The sequence below is a fragment of the Mandrillus leucophaeus genome, unplaced genomic scaffold, assembly GCF_000951045.1.
Source record: "Mandrillus leucophaeus isolate KB7577 unplaced genomic scaffold, Mleu.le_1.0 Scaffold297, whole genome shotgun sequence".
Lineage (NCBI taxonomy): Eukaryota > Metazoa > Chordata > Mammalia > Primates > Cercopithecidae > Mandrillus > Mandrillus leucophaeus.
Genome location: NW_012103109.1, coordinates 2483711 through 2506287, shown reverse-complemented (window position 1 = coordinate 2506287; position 22577 = coordinate 2483711). Strand labels below are relative to the sequence as shown.

Sequence of the window (22577 nt, the reverse complement as noted above, 5' to 3'; positions counted from 1 at the left end):
CTTACATGTTTCAAACCTTTATTAGTTTCTGTAACTATAAAAAAAAAAAAAAAAAAAAAAAAAGAAATGCTTCATGAATTTGTGTGTCATCCTTGCAGAGGAGCCATGCTAATCATCTCTGTATCGTTCCAGCTTTAGTATATGTGCCGCTGAAGCGATCACATCCACTGACATTTTGCCTTTAGTTTTACCTGTCTGGGGAGGAAGGCAGCACATACAGAATCAGTAACTGAGAGGAGTGTGTCTGAGGAAGGGTTAGAATTGGGAAAGATGTACCTAAAGAATTCTTCTGACCAATATTTGAGGAGATGTTAACCTGGGAAAGTTTGTTCTCCCACGGTATGGGATCCTGGCTAAATTTTTTCTTAAAAAGTAATCTTCTGGTCACCTTAATTTCAGACTTCTGGCCTCCAGGACTCTAAGGGAATAAATATGTATTGTTTTAAGCTGCCCAGTTTGTGGTACTTTGTTATGACAGCCTCAGGAAACCAGTACAGATGGTGCAAAAGTTTCCTTGAATACATAAGGCATTATAAAATGCATATCCTTGGCCAAGCGTGGTGGCTCATGTCTGTAATCCTAGCATTCGAAGGCCGAGGCGGGCAGATCACCTCAGGTCAGGAGTTCGAGACCAGCCTGGCCGACATGGTGAAACCCTGTCTCTACTAACAATATAAAAATTAGCCGGGCGTGCTGGCAGGCACCTGTAATCTCAGCTGCTTTGCAGGATGAGGCAGGAGAATCGCTTGAACCTGGGAGGCAGAGGTTGCAGTGAGCTGAGATCATGCCACTGCACTCCAGCCTGGACGACAGAGCAAGACTCCATCTCCATCTCCAAAAATAATAATAATAATAATAATAATAATAAATAAATAAATAAAATGCATATCTTCCTTAAATACCTGACATTGGAAGGGGCTTGGACAACAGTATAAAATAGAGGCCCATATACCATATATCTAAATATTTACAGGTTAAAAATCAAGGCAACAAGCATTTGTATAAAATATGTTCTATTATCCCAGTGATAACTGCAGCAGGCAAGATCCAATGATGAGTGCTAAGATTGGTGGGTAAAACATTAAAGAGAAACAGCACATCAGCATCATCTCAAAGTATCTCCCTCAAGTATTTATTAACTACTGTGGTGGTTTTAACACGTGTCCAAAAATTCTTTGATTCTCTTACCTCCAGGAGGTGATACTTTTTTTTTTTTTTTTTTTTTCAGATGGAGTTTCGCTCTTTGTTGCCCAGGCTGGAGTGCAGGGGCACAATCTCAGCTCACTGCAACCTCCGCCTCCCAGGTTCAAGCGGTTCTTCTGTCTCACCCTCCCCAGTAGCTGGGATTACAGGTGCCCACCACCACCTCCAGCTCATTGTTGTATTTTTAGTAGAGATGGGGCTTCACCATGTTGGCCAGCTTGGTGTTGAACTCCTGACCTCAGGTGATCCGCCTGCCTCGGTCACCCAAAGTGCTGAGATTATAAGCGTGAGCCACCACATCCGGTCCAGGAGGTGGTACTTCTTTTTTTTTTTTGAGACGGAGTCTTGCTCTGTCACTCAGGCTGGAGTGCAATGGCACAATCTCAGCTCACTGCAACCTCCACCTCCCAAGTTCAAGCGATTCTCCTGTCTCAGCTCCCTGAGTAGCTGGGATTACAAGTGTGCACCACCACGCCCAGCTAATTTTTGTATTATTATTTTTTTTTTAGTAGAGACGGGGTTTCACCATGTTGGTCAGGCTGGTCTCGAACTCCTGACCTTGTGATCCGCCCGCGTTGGCCTCCCAAAGTGCTCCTTGCCCGGCCAGGAGGTGGTATTTCTATCATTTCCCCTTGAGTGTGGTCTGGACCTAGTGACTTGCTCCTTACAGAGGATATGTAGGGAAAAACAGTAGCTCTACAGTGGAGAAACCTGGCGGACACCACTTCAAGTGATCAAGGTTAATATCAGAAGTAGTGAGTAACGCTGCTATAATGTATCCCTTGATATGATGCAATGAGAAAAGCACGTCACCTCTGTTGTATCTTCCCCCAAATCCTTAACCCCAGTTGAATCATGAGAAAAATATCAGACAAGTTGAAATTGGGGGATATTCTACCAAATACCTGACTGGTACTTTTTAAAAATGTTAAGGCCTTGAAAAATGAGGAAAGGCCAAGAAACCATCCCAGATAGGAGGAGACTAAGGAGACACAATGACTAAATATAATATGGTATCCCAGATTGAACTTTGGAGCAAAAAAAAAACAAAAAACCAAAAAGATGAGTGGAAAAACTAGTGAAATTTAAAACAAAATCTGTAGTTAAGAGTTAATTAATAGTACTGTACCAATGTCATTTGCTTAGTTTTGACAAATGTGGTGTGGCCATGTTGAACATTAATATTAGGGAAGCTGGGTGAAGGGCATAAAGGAACTCTGTAATTTCTTTGCAACTCTTCTTTAAATTGAAAATAATTTCTAAATAAAAGATTTGGAGGGACAAAAGCAATCATTTGGAAGAGACTGAAAATCTGAACCTTAACAGTCTTGGTTAATCTTGCCTTGTAGGAGGAAGGCTGCAAAGTCTCCTCCTTGAGAGACCTCCATCTTTATACAGGTAGTTTGCTTGCTGGTATCATCCTGAAAACAAAAGAGATGTCGATAGAGTAGGCATAGCCTGCCAACAGAGAATGTATTTCAGGGCTCTCTGTGGTTTGCACCCAGGAGCAGAGATCCTTTTAAAGCTTGGGACATGAAAAGATGCTTCAAACTGCTTCATACTTCCCGTTTTTGTACAGGAATTGGACAAGATGGTATGTCAAGAAGTAGAACTCGCTTTTCTATGTAAGGTTTTTGAACTTATTTCCTGGTCTCTTAAATACTCCTGGTGACTTCTGGCATACTATTGGATCTCCTGGTCAGGTGTGCAAACCCTAAAGCCTATGCTGGCATCCAATTATTCAACTGAATTGAAATAAATTCTACATGACACTGCAAACTCTGGTAGTTGCTGGACAAAAGGCTCTATCTAGACTATGGTAGAGACTGAATGTAACCCTAGTATGAAACCTGCTCAAATTGTGGATAAGGTCAGAGAGGCTCAATGTGAATGGTTATGCTTTTTTTTTTTTTTTAAATTTTTAAAAATTTTAGGAGAGATGGAGTCTCACTTTGTTGCCCAGGCTGGTCTTGAACTCCTGGCTTGCAAGTGATCTTCCCAAGTTGGCCTCTGAAAGTGCTGGGAATATAGGGGCATGAGTCACCATGCCCAGACTAATATATCTCCTAAGTCTCTTAATTTATATTAGCTCCCTTGTTTGTTTTTCTGTTTGCCATTTATTTGTTGAAGAAACCATGTCATTTGCCCTATGGAATTTTTCACATTGTGAACTGAACTGATTGCATCTCCATGGTTCCTGTATTTCCTGTAAACTGATAATCAGATCTACAGCTTTGACTAGGTTTAGGTTCAATGTTTTGGGAAGAACACTCCACAGGTGCACTGTGTCCTTCCTACTGCATCATATCAGAAGGCCCATAATAGCTGGTTGTCTCTCTTTTAGTAATGTTAAGGTTGACAATTGAGAACAGTTATCATCCTGACTCCTTTATTACAAACTTCCCCATCAGCCATTGGTGGTTATTGCCTAGACCATTCTTTGTAATAGGGAACAAGAGTAGGATACCTCAGTTCTATCATTCCTTCTGCATTTGTTAGAATTCTTCTATAAGGAAGATCTTTCCATCATCAACTATTTGGTTGCCTTGAAATTTGGTTGCCCATATGAAAAAGTCAGGATAAAAGCTTGATTCTTTCCCTTATCAGTTTTCAGAATACTGAGTTTGTGCCCTCACAACTTCCAAAGGCGATAATAAAGTATTTAAAATATATAATTATGAATTAATGGATTTTAAACATTTTGGGGTGTTTTAATCCACCAACAGTACTTTTTCTGTAACGTCGCTGATAATTTGAATATCATAGTTATGCTGGTCTCATAAAATGAGTTGTGGGACATTCCCAGTATTTTTTTTTCTTAGGAGAGTTTATTTAAAGATAAAATTTAAATATAGGTAAAGGCACAGGTATTAAATGCATAACTTGATGAGTTTTGACAAACTTATATATCCATGTAACTAATACCCAGTCAAAGTATAGGACGTTACCATTATCCTAGAAAGTTACCTTATGCCTATTTGAGCCAGTTACACTTCCATATGCAACCAATGTTCTGCTTTCCATCACTAACACAGATAAATTTCACCTGGTCTTAAGTTTCATATAATTAGAATGTACTCTTTTGTGTCTGGCTTCTGTCATTCAACTTGATGTTTCTGAGTTTCATCTGCTGTGTTGTTTTTAATCATCAGTTGTTTATTATTTATTATTGCTGATTAGTGTTCCATTGACTTAGTCTACCACAAATTTTTATTTGTTCTCTGATTACGTTTTTTTTTTGTTTTTGTTTTGAGATGGAGTCTCGCTCTGTCATCCAGGCTGGAGTGCAGTGGTGCAATATCAGCTCACTGCAATCTCTGCCTCCCGGGTTCAAGCAATTCTCCTGTCTCAGCCTCCCAAGTAGCTGGGACTACAGGTGTGTGCCACCACACCCGGCTAAGTTTTTGTATTTTTAGTAGAGACGGGGTTTCACCATATTAGCCAGGATGGTCTTGTTCTCCAACCTCATGATCCGCCCACCTCAGCCTTCCAAAGTACTGGGATTACAGGCATAAGCCACTGTACCTGGCCTTGATTACGTTTTTTTTTTTTTTTTTTTTTTTAATTACAAATACAGCTGCTAAGAACATCTTGTACAAATTTTTTTGTGAACAAATGTTTTCATTTCTTTTGGGTAAATTTCTAACAATGGGCTTGATGTATCACAGGTTTAACTTTGTAAGAAACTACCTCACCTGTAATCTCAGCACTTCGGGAGGTCAAGGTGGGAGGACTGCTTGGGTCCAGGAGTTCAAGACCAGTCTGGGCAATGGGGCGAAACCCTGTCTCCTTTTGTAAATGTCAGTTTAAGTCTTTTGCCATCTTTTATTGGATCTTTTTATTATTGATTTGGAGTTCTTTGGATATTCTGGATACAAATACATTAAAGGATATAGAAATATATATAAAGGATATATAAAAAAACTGATACTTTCTCCCAGTCTGTGGCTTGTTTTTATATTTTCTTATTTTATTTATTATTATTATTATTATTTAAGGCCTTTATTAGCAGTTTGTAGTTTGGCTTTTTAAAAACCAGATGCTGCACTGATAATGTAATTAGTTCTGGTTATCTGGTTAACAGGCAATAAATAAATAAATAAATAAATAAATAAATAAATAAATAAATCACCCCCACCTTGCCCAGCCTCAGGAGCCAAGGCATTCTCAGCTGGTGGATCCCTTGCTTTTGTCTCTGCCACATTGGGGTTTAGGATTTCATGGACACCTACATCTGTAACTGAAGTTGCAGTTGCTGACCTTGTGTCTCATCTTGATTTTCCTTCTCCTCTTCATTGCTGACCTCTCTAAGCTGTCTTTGGTGAGAAGGGGCCCTGAAGAATTGTGGTCTAGGATTGTGTCACTGGTCCACCTTGTTCTCCTGCACCCTGGTTGTCAGCACCTCCGTCACTTCTCCCTGCAAAGGACGGCTGCAATACGGTGGGCACCTGGTTGTCACAGCCACAACAGTGGTGCACCACAATAACGTAGGTACCCACAGGGTCGCCACAAGCTAGAAACCCATGCCTGGGCCAGCTGTTGAGCCTGGCCTTCAGGAACACTCTTTGACCCTTGGTCCTTTCCCCACTCTCACTATTCTGATAATTCAGCTGGTGAGTGAGTGGAGGACTGGCCCTATGACGCAGACAGCATTCATAATGGTTAGTCTGCTGCAGATCTACTGCCTTGCATGGGAATGCAATTAGGGCCTGTAACATTTGCGACCTCCATACCCTTCAATAACCTCAAACTCCACCTACTACACTGGGAAAGCACTTCCTGGGGTTATTCTTCTATGACTGTCTGCTGTCCAAATACACCTCCTTGATGTCCTTTCTGTTGATGAAACCATATCCATTCCTGACATTGAATTATTTGTTTCCGAAATTTTCACTGCAGTGACCCTCTTGTCCTAGCCACCCTAGCAACCACTTTTTGTGGTACGGATGTGGGCACTGCTGAGGACTGGCAGCTGCTGGGTCTCAGCCTCCTTGCTCAGGGTTGTGGTGATGGTGACTGGGGCCAGCTGCAACAGCTGTAGCTCCTCCAGGGTGTGACTGTCACTAGGCCAGGTGGAGGTGGGGCTGTTCAGGGCTCTCTGGGGTCTGCTCTCTGCTCCTGCTACTGACTGAACTCTAATAGCATCTTTTGATGAGCAGAAATTTAAAATTTTTTAACAGCTTTATTAGAGGTATCATGACATAACAGCATGTTTGAAGTGTACAATTAGATAAGTTTTGACATATGTGTACCTCTTGAAACCAACACCACAGTCAAGACAGTGAACATATCCATCACCTCCAAATGTTTCTTCCTGCCTGTGTTGTATTGCCCCAGGCAACAACAGATCTGTTTTCCATCACTAGATTAGTTTGCATTTTCTACAGTTTTATAAAAATGGAACCATACAGTTATGTATTTTTTATCTGACTTCTTTCACTTAATTATTTTGAAATTCATACATGTTGTTATATGCATTAATAGTTCACTCCCTTTTATTGAATAGTATATCCCACTGTATGGATACACCACAATTACTTATCCATTCACCTGTTGATGGACATTTGGATGGTTTCCGGTTTTTGGCCATTACAGATAAAGCTGCAATGAACATTCATGTACAAGCCTTGGTATGGGCATACACTTTCATTTCTCCTGGGTAAATACTTAGGAGTGGAATGGCTGGATCACATGGTAAGTACATGTTTAACTTTTGAAGGAACTGCCAAAGTGGTTGTACTATTATACTTTACCACCAGCAGTGCATAGGAAGAGTTCCAATTGTTGCATATCTTTGCCAACACTTGGTATGGTGAGTGTTTTTATTTATTTTTTATTTTCCTTTTTTTATTTTTATTTTTTCTTTTGTTATTATTTTTTTATTTGTGTGTGTGTGTGTGTGTGTGTGTGTCTGTGTCTGTGTGTGTCTGTGTGTTTTGAAACAGACTTGCTCTGTCACCCAGGCTGGAGTGTAGCGGCACAATCTCAGCTCACTTCAACCTCTGCCTCCCGGGTTCAAATGATTCTCGTGTCTCAGCCTCCTGAGCTGGGATGTAGATGCCTGCCACCATGCTCAACTAAGTTTTGTATTTTTAGTAGAGATGGGGTTTCACCATGTTGGCCAGGGTGGTCTCAAACTCCTGACCTTAAGTGATCTACCTGCCTGCCTCCCAAAGTGCTAGGATTAAAGGCATGAGCCAATGTGCCTGACCTATTTTTGGTGAGTGTTTTTAATTTGAGGATTCTAATACATGTGTAATTATATCTCATTGTGATTTTAATTTCCACCTCCCTAATGACTAATGATCTTGAGCATCTTATTTGCCTTCCATATATCTTCTTTGGTGAATTATTTTCAAATCCTTTGTCCATTAAAAAAAAAGTTACATCGTTTCCTTGTTTTGAGAGTTCTTTATATAGTCCAGTTACAAGTCCCTTATCATATATGTCATTTTCAATGAATTCTCCCAGTCTATGGGTTGCATTTTCGTTCTGTTAACAATATCCTTTACAGAAGTTTTAAATTTTGATAAAGTCCAGTTTACCTTTTCTTTTATGGATCATGCTTTTGATATTGTGGCTAAAATATATTTACCTAACCCAGGATCACTTTCTTTGTATGTTTCAGTCTAGAAGTTTTATAGTTTTAGGTTTTACATACAGGTATATGATCCATTTTGAGTTACTTTTTGTATATGGTGTGAGGAATGAAGTCCAATATTAATATTTTATTTTATGATTAGTGCTTTTCATGGTCCTAAGAAATCTCTGCCTGCCCCAAGGTGGCAAAAAAAAAAAAAATTCTTCTGTGTGTGTGTGTTTTTTTTTTCAAGAAGAAATGTTTTTAGCCTTTACATTTAGATCTAAAATCCCTATCAAATTAATTTTTATGTATAGTGTGAAGCAGAGTTGAAGTTCATTTTTCCATACTTGCTTTTCCAGTGTTTTAGCATTATTTGCTGAAAATATTTTCTTTTGGCCCCCACTGAATTGCCTTGGTGCCCATCAATAGTATTTCTTAGAAGACAAATTATAATAAAAAGTCTACTATGACTCACACCTGTAATCCCAGTACTTTGGGAGGCTGAGGCAGGAGGATCACCTGAGGCTAGGAGTTCATGACCAGGCTGGGCAACAACATGGCAAGACTCTGTCTCTATTTAAGAAAAAAAAAACATACTCTGAGCAACACCCTCTCTTTTGGGAATTCACTGATTTAAAAAATAATTTCTGAAAACTTACAGTATTGTAGGCAATGATCTGGGAAAAGGGGATTCGAAAGGTAAATAAGACAGGTCCTCTTCCCTCAGGAGAAGCAGTCGTATGAACAAATTAGGGTAGAGGGTGTGGGAAACACCGTGGTAGAAATTGTGTTCTCTTTGTCAGTGGCACAAAGCAGAAAGAGATCAGCTCCTCTTGGGTATATAAGGGAAAGTATCTTAGAGGAGGTATTTGAGCTGGTCTTGAAGAATGGGGGAAATTTTGGTGGGGAGAAAAGGCAGGCAGGGAGATGAGGAGAGCATTTGAAGCAGAAGGAACAGCATGGGCAAGGGATGGGGAATGTGAAACAGCCTAGGACATTTAGGGACTTTTAAGTACTTATTAGATATGTTGGTCTGATTCTCAAAAGAAAAATCTGGAGTTCCTTTGCTAATTTTCTTTTCTTGACAACAGGGTAACTAAATCCAAGGAATTCAGCATGCACCCTTTGATGGTGGGGGATCTTTTAATTGGATATTTTGGAGGAGGCTCTCTGGCCAAGGAAGTCTCTATTTCTTTCTAATCTAGGCCAGCTATCATTGCTTCCATATTAAAAGTAAACTTAATTTGCTACAGCTTTTGGCCCAGCTAATGGTGAAAGAATAGGAACTCACCACTTCATTGATGGCTTTGACTAGGTAAAGACCTTCCTTATAAAAATAAAAGAGTCTAATGACACCTGAAACAGAAAAAATAAGTGAGAATGTAAGACAGACAATTGAGCTGAAGAGGAACTGGAATTTTTTATATTTGACTTTGTGAACTTAACATGATGAGCTCGCTCATTCTTAGGCCTCCTTCCCAGCCCCTCCACTGCCTATGCTGCTCTTGGTCTCCCTGTCTTCCTCCACCCCTCACTTGAAATGTTCAGGTTGTTTTCCTTCCTGGGTCCTCTCCACCTACCCCGACTCCACCGGCATCTCCCAGACATCTCCTGTAAGACATGGGCTACATCCATCCACTTGTTGACTCCTATCTGTCTGAGCATACCATCCCTTACTGCTTCACACCATTATCCAACTGTTTGCTGCAAATGTACTGTATTCCGCTTGAGAATTCATGGATTCTTTGAGGGAAAGGATCATAGCTCACTGTTTGATGTGTCTTGCCTCTCAATCCCAACCATCTCCTCATGCAGTTAATTTTGTTGAATTAGTAAGTAAATCTAATTCCCATTTAACCTAATGGCTCCAGTATACAAACATCACCCATAATGACTTCTTACTTCTTTCTTGAGGTGCCTCCCACATACTTATGACTTGCCTTTCTACACTATAATATAACCTTGTAAAGGCATCTGGCCCACTGTAGGTGAACGTCTAACTCAACCCAATACAGATTCATGGGATATCAGATTCATGCTAACAAATGTGCTAGGGACACCAAGACAGTCTACCTTCAGATTCATCATATTGAGGGCTACACAGACTTGAAATCAACTAGTATAATATAGTGTGATAAATGTGTGATCCTATCTTTACATCAAACTCCTTCTGAGTATCAACATTCCCACAGAGATATATCCCTAGATGCCTCAAGTCTGCACATGTTCAAATGGAATTCTTCAACTCACAGAACCCTGAAATCTTATTTTCCCATAACTGTTATCAAGAAATGGCATCACAATCCACCCAGTTATCTAAGGCACAAAGGAGGAGGCATTCTTCTTCATTGCCCCCCAGCACACTTTCCCACTACTTGACCCATATGCATATTCCATCATTCCCTAAGTTTCTCCATTAAATATTCCTTTCATTTTTTTAAGCTTTTTATTTTGAACTAATTTTAAACTTATAAAAAGTTGCAAAAATAGTAGAGTTTCTTTGTATCCCTTGTCTTGTTTCCCTTAATGTTAACATCTTACATAACCACAGTACACTTTTTCTTTTTTTTTTTTTGGAGCTGGAGTCTCATTTTGTCACCATTGCTGGAGTGCAATGGTGCAATCTCAGCTCACTGGAACCTCTGCCTCCTGAGTTCAAGCAATTCTCCTGCCTCAGCCTCCCGAGTAGCTGGGATTACAGGCGACCACCACCATGCCTGGCTAATTTTTTTTTTTTTTTGTATTTTTAGTAGAGACAGGGTTTCACCATGTTGACCAGGCTGGTGTCAAACTCCTGACCACAAGTGATCCACATGCCTAGGCTTCCAAAAATGCTGGGATTACAGGCATGAGCCACTGCACCTGGCCTTCCTTTTCATTTTAACAGCCCCTGCCTTAGTTCCGCTGTTCAGAATTTTCTCTCCTCAATGACTGCAATAGTTTTTCTGCCTCTCATTTTGCCTTTTTCAAACTCCTGCCAGAATGCCCTTCTTAAATGCCAGTCTGGTCAGGTCACTCCCCTGCAGAAAGTTCTTCAGTGTGCCTGTGCTGGTTGAGCAGAGCCTGATGTCTAGAGAGATGCATGCCTTCACAGATGATCTCCAAGTGAGCAGACACTCTCCACTCTGTCTGCCACAACATGACACAGCCTCCTCACTCACTTCCAATGCTGACATCTGCCTTCTCATCCTCCACAAAGCAGGAAAGCTCCTCATATCCACAGGTAACAGTCTGTTTCACCCAAACATAAGGACAGGCTAGAGGGAGCCTAGCTTTTGGGGGGCAACCAAGAGTAACAGCTCACCTATCTAGGACACTGTCTACAGTTTTCCATACCATACTCCCCATGGAGGCCTGGTTCATCCTCAGGCTGAAGGAAAAAGAGCAAGCTCTGGTTTGTATGAGAGGACTGCTGAGTGCTGGAAGGGTGTGGACTCCAGGGCCATACTGCCTGGTTTGAAGCCTGACTTTCCATGTTACCTCAAGTAAGTTATTTAACTTCCATAAGTCAGCTGCCTCTTCTGAACAGGAATAAAAAATTGTACTTCCCCTCTAGGGCTGCCGTGAGGATTAAATGGGCTAGCACATGTGGAATGGTAGAACAGTACCTGACCCACCATACCTGTTCTGTACGTATAGTTACTATTACATGACCAGGGAGAAGTCTCCATGCCTGGCCCCACCCATACCTCGAAAGGAGATTAAACTGAGAACAGTCTACAGGTACCTGTAAATTAGGCTAAAAAGAAAGATGAAGAACAATACCCATTTCATCCACAGGAGCAATAAGTATTTCATTCCCCAAATCTGTGGCCCAGATGGAAGTGACATCAACCTTAAGCTTCTCCCATGCATATATTTGTTTAGCATTGTAGATATTATAAATTGCAAATCCTTTGGCTCCTCCAATAAACACATAGTCTTGGGAAACAGCCATACAATTTGGCATTTTGTTCAGCTGGGAAAACAAGGAAAAATATTATTTTCAGTTGTCACTATCTTCAAATAATAGGAGTTAGCTTTCAGAGACAGTCAGGGGCCCTTCCTAGATAATAATAACATTTCCTGGCAAGGCGTGGTGGCTCAAGCCTGTAATCCCAGAACTTTTGGAGGCCAAGGTGGGCAGATCACATGAGGTCAAGAGTTTGAGACCAGCCTGGCCAACATGGTAAAACCCCATCTCTACTAAAAATACAAAAATTATCCAGGTATGGTGGCATATCCCTGTAATCCCAGCTACTTAGGAGGCTGAGGTAGGAGAATGCTTGAACCTGGGAGGCGGAGGTTACAGTGAGCCGAGATCATGCCATTGCACTCCAGCCTGGGCAACAAGAGGGAAACTCTGTCTCAAAAAAAAAAAACCCGAAAAAACAATATTCCCAAACATAGTGCTCATCTAAAACTCTTGCCTAAACATCAAGAAATTCATAGTATTTCACTGTTAGGGCAAAGAGAACAGAGAAAACAAGGGAGTTGAGAATAAATGCATATTCACAACACTAGGCATGACCACAGGCCCTGTACTTTATTCAGCTAGTGCACTGTGGGAAGAACGGTAGCCAAGGCTCTGGCAGATCCTTAGCCATCTAGCAAGAGAGTAGATGAATACATTAAGATTTTTCCGCTGGGTGCGGTGGCTCAAGCCTGTAATCCCAGCACTTTGGGAGGCCGAGACGGGTGGATCACGAGGTCAGGAGATCGAGACCATCCTGGCTAACACGGTGAAACCCTGTCTCTACTAAAAAATACAAAAAACTAGCCGGGCGAGGTGGCGGGCGCCTATAGTCCCAGCTACTCGGGAGGCTGAGGCAGGAGAGTGTCGTAAACCCGGGAGGCGGAGCTTGCAGTCAGCTGAGATCCGGCCACTGCACTCCAGCCTTGGGGACAGAGAAAAAAAAAAAAAGAAGCTTTTTCAGTAACAACCACTGAATATAAAAGGATAATATTCAATTAACCAGAATGCCCCATATTTCCCCAGGCAATTACCAGATCATTTTAATCAACATCAGCATGCTTCTAATCTTTCAAACATGCACTGACTTACTGAAAGCAGCTTTCTGGTAGGAATTCCTTCCTGGATCAGGGGCTTTCATTTATTAACACTCAACTGAGAAACAGGGACTCCTGGTCAACCGCTTACTCCATACCTGGATTTCTCCAAGTGGAGGGAAGACGGTGGGCTGGATCTGGCTGCTCTCAGCTTCCCTCAGTGCGTTCCTTTCTTCAATAGTTTCCCAAGACTGGTCAAACAGAAGGTTCACCAGTTTGTTGATCATACGATAAGGCTGAGGCAAGGAATCCAGCTCCTCATCTGGATCCACAAGGACATTATCCTCTTCATCGTCTTTAGGCCAGTCCTTCTCTGTTGGGGGTGGCACCTCCAATGGTCCCTTTCGTGTACCAATGGGGTGCCTTATCTTCTGGGTCTGACTTCCTCTGGGGAATGACATCATAGAAGGTGGCACTGGGAATCTCTACGAAACTCTGAAAAGCTGATAAGAGAAGTAAACAAAGGAATTCTGGAAAAAAGGAAACAATGAGAAGATAGCACACCACCCTTTTCTAGCACAATAGCCAATAGGGACTGTTTATTCCACAGACTGGCATTTTCCTTAATTACCAGAGGACTATTACCACATTATTAGGATATGCTCTTCAAATTAGTAAGGACATTAGAGGAGGCGGTATTTTCCAGGCCAACCCTAGATGATGTGTACTAAGAAGGAAAGAGGAATTTGATACCCTTGTTGATAGGAGGGAGGATGTCTTTCTGTCCCAAATACAATTCACCCTCTCTCCTACAACTTATGCTTTCTCCTCATTCCTTTCTCTCTACAGATGGCTGTGCCCAAGCCAGGTGGGCAGTGAGCCACAACTCTCCTCCCTTTCTTTCCTTCACTCCCAATCGGATGCAGTTCAAGCACTCCCAATCCCGACTGATTTGTTCCCTTTTCTCCTTTCCCACTACTGCTGCCCAGGAGTTCTGCAGACACAGTGCTCAGGGCCCATGAGATTTTTCAAGACCCCCCAGAAATGTTTGAGACATTAAAAAAAGAATTGACCAAAATAAGACCCACAAAATTCCACTTCTATCTGCGCCACAGATTTGGGGAATGAAATACTTATTGCTCCTGTGGATGATAATTAAATATTTACAAAAACATTTACAGTGTATTATCTCCACTCTGTGTGTGTGTGTATACACACACATAGATATGTATACATCAACTTATAAATATATGAAAGTCTGTATATGTATACAAATAAAGTTCATGTCTACAAGAGAACGAGTAATCTTTACTTCAGAAAATTCAAAATTGTAGGGCCTGTGGGGTGGTTCATGCCCAAAATCCCAGCACTTCAGGAGGCCAAGGTGAGAGGATTGCTTGAGGCCAGGAGTTGGAGACTAGCTTGGGAAACATAGCAAGATCCCATCTATACAAACAATTTAAAAATTGGCTGGGCATGGTGGTATGCATCTGCAGCTACTTGGGAGGGTGGGGTGGGAGAACCTCTTGAGCCCAGGAGTTTGAGGTTGCAGTGAGCTAAGATTGTGCCACTGCATTCTACCCTAGATAACAGAGTGAGACCCCGTCTCAAAAAAAAAAACCTCAAAATTGTACAATATAAAAAGCCTTTCATATGTCACAGTTTTTAAAAAAATATTTAATGTAGAACATGGGATACATTTTAAGGTGCTTAATATATAGTGGAGTAGGGTCTTGGACTGTATGAGTGCCTACGGTCATGAAGTCTTGTAAAAACCCCGCTGCCATCGTCATCTTTGCTTACTGGCTGGAGTACATTTGTGATGCTTTCAATGTGTGAGTATGAAGACACTAGCTGACACTGGGGAAAGAACCACTGAATTAATTATTAGCGGGGAGAGTAAGCTGAGCTCACAAAGGGCCAAGAATAATGCCTATTTCCACCAGCAAGACTGGAAAGCCTCATAATTCACAGGGATTATGTAGAGTATTCCGAAAAATCTTGCCTTGGTAGTGGGAAAAATTAGCCCTAGAATAAATGCTCCTCTGTTATCACCCATCAAATCTTAGAAGTTAGATAATCAAACTATGTCTAAGTAACATTCTGCATCCCAGAACAAAGTTCAAGAATATTTAGAGGAATATAAAAATATCCAGCATTCAATGGAGTAAAATTCGCAATGTCTAGGATCCAATAAAGAAATTACTTGAGCTATAGAAAAGCAAGAAAATATAAGCCATAATAAAGAGAAAAATTGATCAACTAAAGCTGAACCAGAGTCAATATAGACATTAGAATTAGCAGACAAAACAGTTACAACTTTTGCCACAAAGTTATAAAGTTATAACTGTTATATCTATATCTGTATGAGCTTTTAGAGACACAGCTGTAAGGTCTGAGATGAAAAATACATCAGATTAGATTAACATGAAGATTTCAGAGGAAAACAAATTAGATGGGCAGAAGAAAACTTGAAGACACGGCAATAGAAACAAAATAGAAACAAACTTGAAGACACGGCAATAGAAACAAAATGAAACAAAAGAAGAAAAAAGACTGAAAAAAGAGAAGAACTGAGGTGTGAAGTCATTTGAAGTGGCCTAATACAAGCGTGACTGAAATCCCCAAAAGAGGGAAGAAACAGAAAAAAAAAAAATTGTAGAAATAATGGGCAAAAATTTTCTAAATTTGATTAAAACTATAAACCCACAGATTTGAGAAGAAAAACTATATAAAAATTATGGATAAAGACAAAATTTGAAAGCAGCCAGAAGAAGAAAGACATGCCATGTACCAAGGAACAAAGTAAAAAATAACAGCAGACTTATTGAAGGAAACCATGCAAGTGAGAAACAGTGAAGCAACATCTGAAAGTACTGAAAGAAAAAAACTTGTCACTCTGGTATTCTATATCCAGAAAACATATTTTTCAGAAAATTAAAGTGAAATAAAGCCTTTTTAGACATACAAAAATTAAAAGAATTAATCATCAACAAACTAGCATTAAAATAAATAATGTAAAATAAAGGCTTTTAGGCTAAAGGAAAAGGAACAGGGTATAGTAACTCCCACCTATAATCCCAGAACTTTGGGAGGCTGAAGTGGGAGGATCGCTTGAGCCCTGAAGTTCAAGACCATCCTGGGCAACAAAGGGAGAAAAAAAATTTTTTAATTAGCCAGGCATGGTGGCATGTGCTTGGAGGATCACTTGAGCCCAAGAGGTTAAGGCTGCAGTGAGCCATGATAGTGTCACTGCACTCCAGCTTGGGTGACAGAGATCCTGTTTCAAATTAAATAAATAAAAGAAAATGGTATCAGGTGGAAATAGAAATTTACATAAAGAAGTGAAAAACACTGGATGCATTAGGTAAATTAAAAGATTTTTCTTATTATTTAAATATCTTTAAAAGACATTTAAAATGCTTAAACAAAAAATAAAAATGTAGTGTAGGATTAATAACATATGTAAAGAAAAATGTATGACAATAATAATACAAGGGCTAGGAGTGGAGAAATGGAAGTATACTAATATCACTTGAAGGTAGGCTATGCTAGGTTAAAGATGCATACTCTAAACCCTAAATTAACCACTAAGGAAATAAAGAGTTATAGCCAACAAAAGCGATAAAACACATAAAAATACTCAATTTAAATACTTAATTTAAAAAAGCAAAAAAGAGGAAAAAGGAAACAAGGAACAGATGGGACAAAGAGAAAGTAAATAGCAAAACCTAACCATATCAATAATCACATCAAATGTAAACACTCCAATCAAATGATAGAAGTTGTCAGAATAGATAAGACTCAATATATGCTGTGTACAAAAACCCCACTTAAATATTAAGACACAAGTAGGCCAAAACTGAGAGGGTGAACAAAGGTATACTATGCTAACACTAGTCAGAAGAAAGCTGGAGTGACTACATTAATATCAGACACAGTATATTTCAGAGCAAAGAATAATACCTGCGATAAAGAAGTTCATTTAATAATGATAAAGGTGGGCCGGGTGTGGTGGTTCACGCCTGTAATCCCAGCACTTTGGGAGGCCGAGGCGGGTGGATCACAAGGTCAGGAGATCGAGACCATCCTGGCTAACATGGTGACACCCCATCTCTACTAAAATTACAAAAAAAAAAATTAGCTGGGCATGGTGGCAGGCGCCTGTAGTCCCAGCTACTTGGGAGGCTGAGGCAGGAGAACGGCGTGAACCTGGGAGGTGGAGCTTGCAGTGAGCCGATTGCGTCACTGCACTCCAGCCTGGGTGACAGAGCGAGACTCTGTATCAAAAAAAAAAAAAAATTATAAAGGTGTCAATTAGCTGGGTGTGGTGATGTGCACCTATAGTCCTAGTTACTTGGGAGGCTGAGGTGGGAGGATTGCTTAGCTAGGGAGGTCAAAGCTGCAGTGAACCATGATCACACCACTGTACTCCAGCCTGCGTGACAGAGCGAGGCCCTGTCTCAAACAAAAACAACAACAACAACGACAACAACCGCCACCACCAATGTAAGTTCACACAAAAACCTCTACACAAATGTTTATGGCAGCTCTACTTTATAATTGTCCAAAATGGTAAACAATCCAAATGTCCTTCAACAGGTTTATCAATGGATAAACAAACTGTGGTATATCCATATCAGTAATAAAAAGCAAAAAACTATTAATCCACACAACAACATGGATGAATCTCAAAGACATTATGATGAGTGAAATAAACCAGTCTCAAAATTTATATGTAGTGTAATTCCATTTATACAGCATTCTCAAAAATGCAAACTGAGTAATGGGGAACAGATCAGTGTTTGTCACGAGCTATAAGCAGGGAAGGGTGTTATTCAAAAAGGACAGCATAGCTGGGCGCGATGGCTCATGTCTGTAATCTGAACACTTTGGGGGGCCGAGGCGGGTGGAACACTTGAGGTCAGGAGTTCAAGACCAGCCTGGGCAACATGGTGAACCCCACCTCTACTAAAAATACAAAAATAAGCTGGGTGTGGTGGTGTGTGCCTGTAATTCCAGCTACTCAGGAGGCTGAGGCACAAGAATTGCTTGAACCTGGGAGGCAAAGGTTTGAGCTGAGATTGTGCCATTGCACTCTAGTCTGGGTGATGGAGTGAGGCTCTGTCTCAAAAAAAAAAAAAAAAAAAATGGACAGCATGAGCGAGTTTTTTGGGAGTTATGGAACTATTTCATCAGTGGAAAGAAAAATGTAAAGCTGCCTTATCTCCAGATTATACGCTTATATAGGACATCTGATGAAATCTACAAAAACATTTTCTAGAAATAATAAATGAGGAAAGCAAGGCTGTAGGATACAAGTTCAATACACAAAAACTGATTGTATTTCCATGTACTGGCAACAACAAACCAAACACTGAAATAAAAATACCATTTACGACAATATCAAAAACATGAAATACTTAGGGATAAATCTGACAAAAGATATATAAAACCTGTAACTGGGCTAGGCAAGGTGGTTTGCACCTGTAATTCTAGCAACTCAGCAGGCTGCGGTGGGTGGGAGGATTGCTTTGAGTCCAGGAGTTCAAGGTTGCAGTGAGCTATGATCATGTTGCTGCACTCTAGTTTGGGCAATACAGCGAAACTCCTTCTCTAAAAAACACCCACCCATATACTGAAAACCACAAAATATTGCTGACAGAAATTAAAGACGACCTTAATAAATGGAGAGTGTGATACCTTATTTATGAATTGGAAGACTCAATTTTGTTAAAATGTCAATTCTTTTCAAATTCATGTACAAATTCAACACAATCCCTATGATAATCCCAGGTGGCTTTTTTTTTTCCAGAAATTAAGAAGCTAATTTTACAACTCATAATTGGAGGACTAACACTACCTAATTTCAAGACTTATCACAAAGCCACAATATTCAAGACAGTGTGGAATTGGTATCAAAATAAACAAATAGATCAATGAAACCAAATAGGGAGTCCTAAATTAGATGCAAACATATATGGAGAACTTATTTTTGACATGGGCACAAAGACAATTCAGTGGAAAAAGGATATTCTTTTCAACAAATAATGCTGGAGCAATTAGATATCTATATAGGAAAAAAATGAATGCTGATCCATACTTTGAACCATACCTTGCACCATTAACTCAAAGTAAAATCATACACCTAAATGTAAAACTGAAAACTATAAAACTTCTAGAAGAAAACATTGGCAATCTTCACTTAGACAAAGATTTCCCAGACATGACATTAAAGTATAACCTAAAAAAACCAAACTGGTCATTTAAACCTTTTCGAAAATAAACTTGTATTTCTTCAAAACACACTGTTAAGAGAATAAAAGGTAATCCTCAGACTGGGAGAAAATATATGTGCAAGTCACTTATCTAATAAACTACTTGTGTGTAGAGTATTTTTAAAACTCTCAAAACTCTCAAAAAGAAATAACCTGGCCGGGCATGGTGGCTCCCGCCTGTAATCCCAGCACTTTGGGAGGCCAAGGCAGGCAGATCACGAGGTCAGGAGATCGAGACCATCCTAGCTAACACGGTGAAACCCCGTCTCTACTAAAAATACAAAAAATTAGCTGGGCGTGGTGGTGGGCACCTGTAGTCCCAGCTACTTGGGAGGCTGAGGCAGGAGAATGGTGTGAACCCGGGAGGTGGAGCTTGCAGTGAGCCGAGATAGTGTCACTGCACGCCAGCCTGGGAGACAGAGCGAGACTCCGTCTCAAAAAAAAAAAAGAAATAACCCAAATTTTAAATATGTGCAAAAGATTTGTACAGATACTTAACCAAAGAAGATATACAGATGGCAGACAGACTCATAAAAAGATGTTCAGCATCATTAGTCATTTGTGAAATGCAAATTAAAATCATGAGATACCACTACATATATATTAAAACGCCTAAAAAGATAGACCATACAAGTGTTGTTGAAGACGTACAATAAGAATGCTCATACACACTGTTGGGAATCCAAAATAGTACAACTGGTTTGGAAAACAGTTTGGCAATTTCTTAAAATGCTAATGTGGAGGTCAAAGGAACTCCATCTTGGATGCTAATCCTCCATGTTAACTTCTGATTATCCCCAGTTCCAGAAAAACCTCTAAGATTTCCAGTTGGGCTCATTCCTTGTGTTAGAGCACCGCTTACTGTAAATATTGCCCTTAGGTCAAAACAACCTTGATGTTATCATCCTTGCCATAAATTCTGCCCTTAAGCAATTATCTTACACATTCCTTCTGAGGCACCTTTCTCTATAGTACAGAAACCCAGGGTCTGGTGGATAATGGCAGGGATCCACCATCTTGTCTTGCTTCCTGAGACACAGACATGGCTTCTGTTTGTAAGTCCCTATTAAATGTTTGTTTCTGAGAAACTGGGTATGTCAGCCTCTTGCTTTGGCCTCTCAGCTTTCTCAGACTTTTGGGGGTAGGTTTGCATAGGCCTGTCCACTGCAGGACAGTTAAACACACACCTACCATCACATCCAGTCATTCCACTCTTAAAGAGTGGTAGAAGGGAACTGAAAACATATGTCCATACAAAGACTTGTATACGAACAGTCATTACAACTTTATTTGTAGGAGCCCCAAAGTGGAAACAACCCAATGTTCATCAATAGGCAAACAGATAAGCTCTCACACATTGTCAGTGGTAATACAAAATAGTATACCCACTTTGAAAAACAGTTTGGTAGTTTCTTGCAAAGTTAAACATACCATATGTTTCAGCAATCACATTCCTGTGTATTACACTAGAAAAATTAAAACTTATGTTTCACATCAAAATCTGTACTTAAATATTTATAGCAGCTTTATTTATAATTGATTCAAATTAGAGACAACACAAATATACTTCAGTGGGTGAATGGATAATGAATTATAATACATTCACATTGTGGAATAAAAAATTACAAACTACTGATGTATACAACATAATCTCAAATGCATTATGCTAAGTAAAATCAGGAAAGAAAAGAAAATGCTACATACTATATGATTCACTTTATATGATATTGTGAAAAAAGCAGAATTGTAGGTATAAAAAACAGATGAGGCCGGGCACGGTGGCTCACACTTGTAATCCCAGCACTTTGGGAGCTCGAGGTAGGTGGATCACCTGAGGTCAGGAGTTCCAGACCAGCCTGACGGTGAAACACCATCTCTACTAAAAATATAAAAAATCAGCCGAGAGTGGTGGTGCATGCCTGTAATCCTAGCTCAGGAGGCTGAGGCAGGAGAATCGCTTGAACCCAGGAGGCAAAAGGTGCAGTGAGCCGAGATTGTGCCATTGCACTCCAGCCCTGGCAATAAGAGCCAAACTCTATCTCAAAAACAAAAACAAAAAACAGATTACATAAATCTGTGTTTAGAAGCACCCTGTGCTCACCTCTATCATCTAACATATCTCTGTATTGTACTTATCAGTTTACTATGTTCCTTATTAACCTTTACCCTAGGACTAGAGTTCAGCACAGTGGTTGGTATATGGCCAGCACTCAATAAATTCTTATTGCTTGCAGAATTTCCCTGACCAGGGCCATGCACTTAGAGAAAACTTTTGGATCTCTTCCAGGCTCTTTCCTCTGCAAAAAATGAGTAACCCATGGGGCCAAGGAGATATATGCTCACCCAAAGCCTAGTTTCCCTCTTTTGGAGTCTAGACCATGTTCGGAGTACCAATACCCCTGGAATTTACTGCCCAAATGACACCATGGCCTGCATGAGCCTTTCTCAGCTTTCTCTGGAGGGCAGACCCAGCTGCTACTGTGAGCACTTCTTGATCTGAAAGGTGGCCAAGGCACGGCTGCTTGCAGGGGTCTGGGCAAAAGTTGGATGTGGCTTGGAGTATCAGGATGGTATGCAAGGCCCCTGGCAGGGAATGTAGGTGGGCACCAGAAACCAGAAAAGAAAGAGAAGTGGGAAAAGACTGGGGGCCATTTCTCCCCACATTGCCATATTCCAGCTGTGTTTCCAGGTGTTCTAAGGAGTCTAAGAATTCTGAAAATGAACCTGGCCTTCTACATCACTATGAGGGTTTATTTGTCAATGTAGGAAAACAGACTTTATTTTACTTAACAATTTATTACTTGATTTATAACTAAAATATTTAAACATACGGTATGCTGGACTCCATTTGTACTCTTACCCAGGGCCTGCAAATGTTATGATCTGGCGTGACCAAGGGAATAAGGATTACAAAAATGTTGACGTTATTTTATTTTTTTGAGGCTGGAAAGCAGTGGCGCAATCTCGGCTCACTGCCACCTCCGCCTCCTGGGTTCCAGCGATTCTCCTGCCTCAGTCTCCCGAGTAGCTGGGATTACAGGTGCCCGACACCAGGCCCGGCTACTTTTTTTGTATTTTTAGTAGCGACGGGGTTTCACCCTGTTGGCCAGGCTGGTCTGGAACTCCTAACCTCAGGTGATCCGCCCACCTCGGTTCCCAAAGTGGTGTTGGGATTACAGGCGTGAGCCACCGCGCCCGCCGACCTTATTTTGTGGTTATAGAGGGTACATTTTATAAAATTACTGCCACGGAGTGGGTGAGGCTCCATTTCTTCAAGCCGCACAGAACGAATGTTCAGCGGTGCAATTTTATTGCAATCTATTTTTGCTTCACTTTGCTCACAATGACTCTTTTAGGGATTACCTCAGGTAACAATCTTCTTTCAGTGTTCAATAATCCAAGCAGAAAATTCTCTCACTTTATCTGGCTCTCATGCTAGGTTCACAATATGAATTGGCTTATCTCTGCCCTAACCATTTCCTTCACCATACATGGAGCTGGTGTAGCTCAAGGGAAAGAGACAC

The 22577-nt window shown here is 40.5% G+C and overlaps 1 protein-coding gene across 2 annotated transcripts in view; it reads right to left on the bottom strand.

Annotated features, from left to right (window-relative positions):
* Nucleotides 1-22577, bottom strand: part of WDR93 (WD repeat domain 93) — a 51280-nt gene that overhangs the window by 28385 nt on the left and 318 nt on the right. For both annotated transcript variants that reach the window (XM_011986331.1, XM_011986332.1), the window contains exons 2-5: nucleotides 12934-13278; nucleotides 11552-11744; nucleotides 9078-9142; nucleotides 2546-2624 (exon numbers count right to left, since the gene is read on the bottom strand). In XM_011986331.1, the coding sequence (XP_011841721.1) occupies nucleotides 2546-2624; nucleotides 9078-9142; nucleotides 11552-11744; nucleotides 12934-13239 (643 nt within the window). In that variant the 5' untranslated portion in view covers nucleotides 13240-13278. The remainder of the gene's footprint in view (nucleotides 1-2545; nucleotides 2625-9077; nucleotides 9143-11551; nucleotides 11745-12933; nucleotides 13279-22577) is intronic.